General features: G+C 46.6%; 1 protein-coding gene across 1 annotated transcript; it reads left to right on the forward strand.

Moving 5' to 3' along the window:
- Positions 772-3,592, forward strand: UTP3 (UTP3, small subunit processome component homolog (S. cerevisiae)). The gene has a single exon (XM_005681730.3). It carries the CDS (start codon positions 2,102-2,104, stop codon positions 3,524-3,526), a length of 1,425 nt encoding a protein of 474 aa, XP_005681787.1. The 5' UTR covers positions 772-2,101; the 3' UTR covers positions 3,527-3,592.

Genomic DNA, 3,865 nt, shown 5'->3' on the forward strand with positions numbered 1-3,865 from the left:
ACTTGTAGCACTTTAAAAATATTTTAGTTCAAAATGTCACTTTCCTAAAAAATTTTATTATTTTTTATAACCTAATGAGACTGCACTTTCTACAAAGAACCTGTATGTCACCATTAACTTTAACAACTTATTACAGTTCACCTTTAAACTATCTACATTTGAAGGAAGCATAATGTCTAAAATATATAGTGAATATGAACTGACCATATGTAATGTCTGAAAACTTAAAACCTTGAATTACTCTAAGATTGTGAGGCAGTCCTTTCACACTTATAGCCCTACAAAAACTTCTACTGACAAATCTGGCTAATTTTTTCCTTATTACCACTCTTTCTCTTGAAATACTTTCATCTGAGCTCTTAAAGTTTCTTTCATCCACCCAGTACAGCCTACCCTCTGGAAAAGGTCTGAAACTCAATTCACATTGAACTGGCAAAGGACTGTTAACAGCTGGGTGTGAGGGCCTGGTGTGGGAGCCCTGTCTCAGATTTCTGTGCTAAATTTGCTAACCTAATCTTCCCAAGTCTCTGTTTCCACATGTAGACAATGAAGATACTGGAACTGGAATTAATGATTTCTAAAATCCATTCCAGCTCAGGTTATCTCCCGTAGGGATGTTCGCAGGTAGGGATGTTAGCAGGTAGGGATGTTCGCAGGTTTAGGCATCATTCATTCACTCCATTTATTTAGCACCTGAGATCAACACATGATCAAGTACTGTAACTTCAATACTTATTCATTAAACAAATCTTCACTGAACACTTACTCTGTGCCAAACGCTGTGCTGCGTGCTTGCAATATTACAGTTCTGTTGAGATCTACGACGTGATACAAAACAGCTGAGAAAAAGGCAGTAAGGGAGTTAAAGAAAAGTCCAACAAGTGATGCTTAGACTGTCTCTTCAATACAGCAGAATTTCTCAAATTTGGCCGGGAGCACTAAACTCTTCTTAGTAAGGGGGTTGGATGGCATGTACCAAAAGACAGCGATGTGAAAGGCACGTTGAGTGTCCTCAGCAGCTGAAGGCTGGGAAACACAGGATAAGTGTTCACAGTACTCATCCCACTTATGATCTGGCACGTTTCGCGTGATGATTTGGTTTAACTAAACCACCTGTTCCATCATTGCGAGAACAGCGTCTGCTCTTGCCCATCATCGTTCTCCCGGAGCCTAACACGCTGCCTCGTGCTTATTAAGGGCTGAAGAATTTATAAAGGGCCGCTCCTGAGGGTTAACGTGTCATTTCCAAAATACCTTGAAGAATGAACTTCTTCCACTAGAAGGAAGAGAAATCGCAGCGCCTCCTGCAGGCAACTTGAGTTCCTCGGAAACAGTCAGACTGCAGACAGAGCACAGCTCTGCCTCCCCACCGTCACCACCCCTCAGAAACTCCTCGGGGACTCCAATTCCCTGAAGTCACCGAGGCCTGCGGGCAGGGGGCTGGAGACGAGCTGCCACCTGCCGGAGGCCTGTGCCCTTCCCGGCGCCCGCACGCGATTGCTCCAGTCAGCCGCGGCGCCGCCGCCACCTCCGCCTACCGTGCCCAGAAATGTCACATTTGGACGTTGCGTAGACAAAAACAGTCTGATTAACTTCCTGACAGATAAGCGAAGACAAGACTTCAGCAAACAAGAAAATCTTATACACCTGCCCTCGGCTCCGGGCCGGTGACGTCCGTACAAGAGCAGGACAACTCACGGCACCGCCTGGCTGCCTCTTCTAGGCGCAGAGGTAGAGCGCCCTCTAACGGTCACTGCTACTTCACATGCGGTTAACGGGGCCGTCACCCTAGCCACGCCCAGGCTCGCGAGAGTAAGAACAGGACCAAAGGGGTCCCGGAACCGAACTTCATTACCTACTGTTCCCACACGGAAAGGCCCGAATGACCAACCGGAAGTCCTGGTGCAAACGCTCCACGGAGAGCATCCTGGAGACCGGAAGGAGGTGAAACTGCCGTATCCGACTGGAGAGCCCGCAGGACCAGCGTGCTGAGAGATCGCGTGGCTGTTACAGTGGCGTGTTGCTGGAGCGCGTGGCTCGTGCGCAGAGGTCAGAGGTGGCTGAAAGCCTGACGTCGGTGTAGAAGCTGAGACCGCGAACTATGGTGGGAAGATCCGGGCGGCGCGCGCGCGGAGCGGCCAAGTGGGCAGCTGTGCGAGCTAAGGCAAGTCGCGACCCAGCGGACGACAATGGAGAGGACTTAGAATCTCCACCATCACCGGGGGACTCGAGCTACTACCAAGATAAGGTAGATGATTTCCATGAGGCCCGATCTCGGGCCGCCTTGGCTAAGGGCTGGAGCGAAATGGAGAGTGGGGACGAGGAGGATGGCGATGAGGAGGAGGAGGTGCTTGCCTTAGATGTTGCCGATGAGGACGATGAAGATGGAGAGAGTGAGGAGGGTGACGATGATGATGGTGGGAGCTCCGTGCAGAGTGAGACTGAGGCTTCTGTGGATCCCAGTTTGTCGTGGGGTCAGAGGAAAAAACTTTACTACGACACGGACTATGGCTCCAAGTCCCGAGGCCGGCAGAGTCAACAAGAAGTAGAGGAAGAGGAAAGAGAGGAGGAGGCGGAGGCACAGCTCATTCAGCGGCGCTTAGCCCAAGCCCTGCAAGAGGACGATTTTGGAGTTAGCTGGGTGGAGGCTTTTGCAAAACCAGTACCTCAGGTAAATGAGGCTGAGACACGTGTCGTGAAGGATTTGGCGAAAGTTTCCGTGAAAGAGAAGCTGAAAATGCTGCGAAAGGAATCTCCAGAGCTCTTGGAGCTGATAGACGACTTGAAAGTTAAGTTGACAGAGATGAAGGATGAGCTGGAGCCATTGCTACAGTTAGTGGAGCAAAAGATCATCCCCCGTGGAAAAGGAAGCCAGTACCTGAGGACCAAATACAATCTCTATTTGAACTACTGCTCCAACATTAGTTTTTATCTGATCCTGAAAGCTAGGAGAGTCCCTGTACATGGACATCCTGTCATTGAAAGGCTTGTTACCTACCGAAATTTGATCAACAAGTTGTCAGTTGTGGATCAGAAGCTGTCCTCTGAAATTCGTCATCTGCTCACACTTAAAGATGGTGCTGGAAAGAAAGAACTGAATTTAAAAGCAAAATCCATGAAGACCAAGCCAAAATCAGTTTCAGAGACTTCTGCTGCTGCCTTGGCTGTTAGAGACCTTTCTGATGATTCTGATTTTGATGAAGAAGCTGCACTGAAATACTATAAAGAAATGGAAGAGAGACAAAAATTAAAGAGAAAGAAAGAAGAAAATAGTACCGAAGAAAAGGCTCTTGAAGATCAAAATGCAAAGAGAGCCATTACTTATCAGATTGCTAAAAATAGGGGACTTACACCTAGGAGAAAGAAGATTGATCGGAATCCCAGAGTCAAACACCGGGAGAAGTTCAGAAAAGCCAAAATTCGCAGAAGAGGCCAGGTTCGTGAAGTTCGTAGGGAAGAGCAACGTTATACTGGTGAACTGTCTGGCATTCGTGCAGGAGTTAAAAAGAGCATTAAGCTTAAGTAAAGTTTTTGCTTAGCTTAAGTCTTTTGGCAATAATTTTGGATTAATAAATTTTTATTTTTAACTGGTGATGAGTGTATTAATACTTAATGCTTAGCCTCAAACGTTAAAAATTCTGACAATAGGAAAATTTCCTATATAACCCTATTGAGGGTTATTGCTCAGTTTATTTGTGTTTTAATTTGTAATCAGGTCATACAGAGAACTGTGGGAACAATATGAAGATGTGTGGGGAAAGAGGTGGTGATGGAAAAAGTTCTCCACTCTTCTGTCAAACAGTAGCCTGGGGAAATTACATAGCTAGTTGTGGAGCAACAGACTTAAGAGTACTTTTTTTTTTCA

The sequence above is a fragment of the Capra hircus genome, chromosome 6 (assembly GCF_001704415.2).
Source record: "Capra hircus breed San Clemente chromosome 6, ASM170441v1, whole genome shotgun sequence".
NCBI classification, from domain to species: domain Eukaryota; kingdom Metazoa; phylum Chordata; class Mammalia; order Artiodactyla; family Bovidae; genus Capra; species Capra hircus.

What these genes read in the sequence shown, in the direction of transcription:
- UTP3 (XM_005681730.3), top strand. Translation starts at nt 2,102, where the DNA reads ATGGTGGGAAGATCCGGGCGGCGCGCGCGCGGAGCGGCCAAGTGGGCA.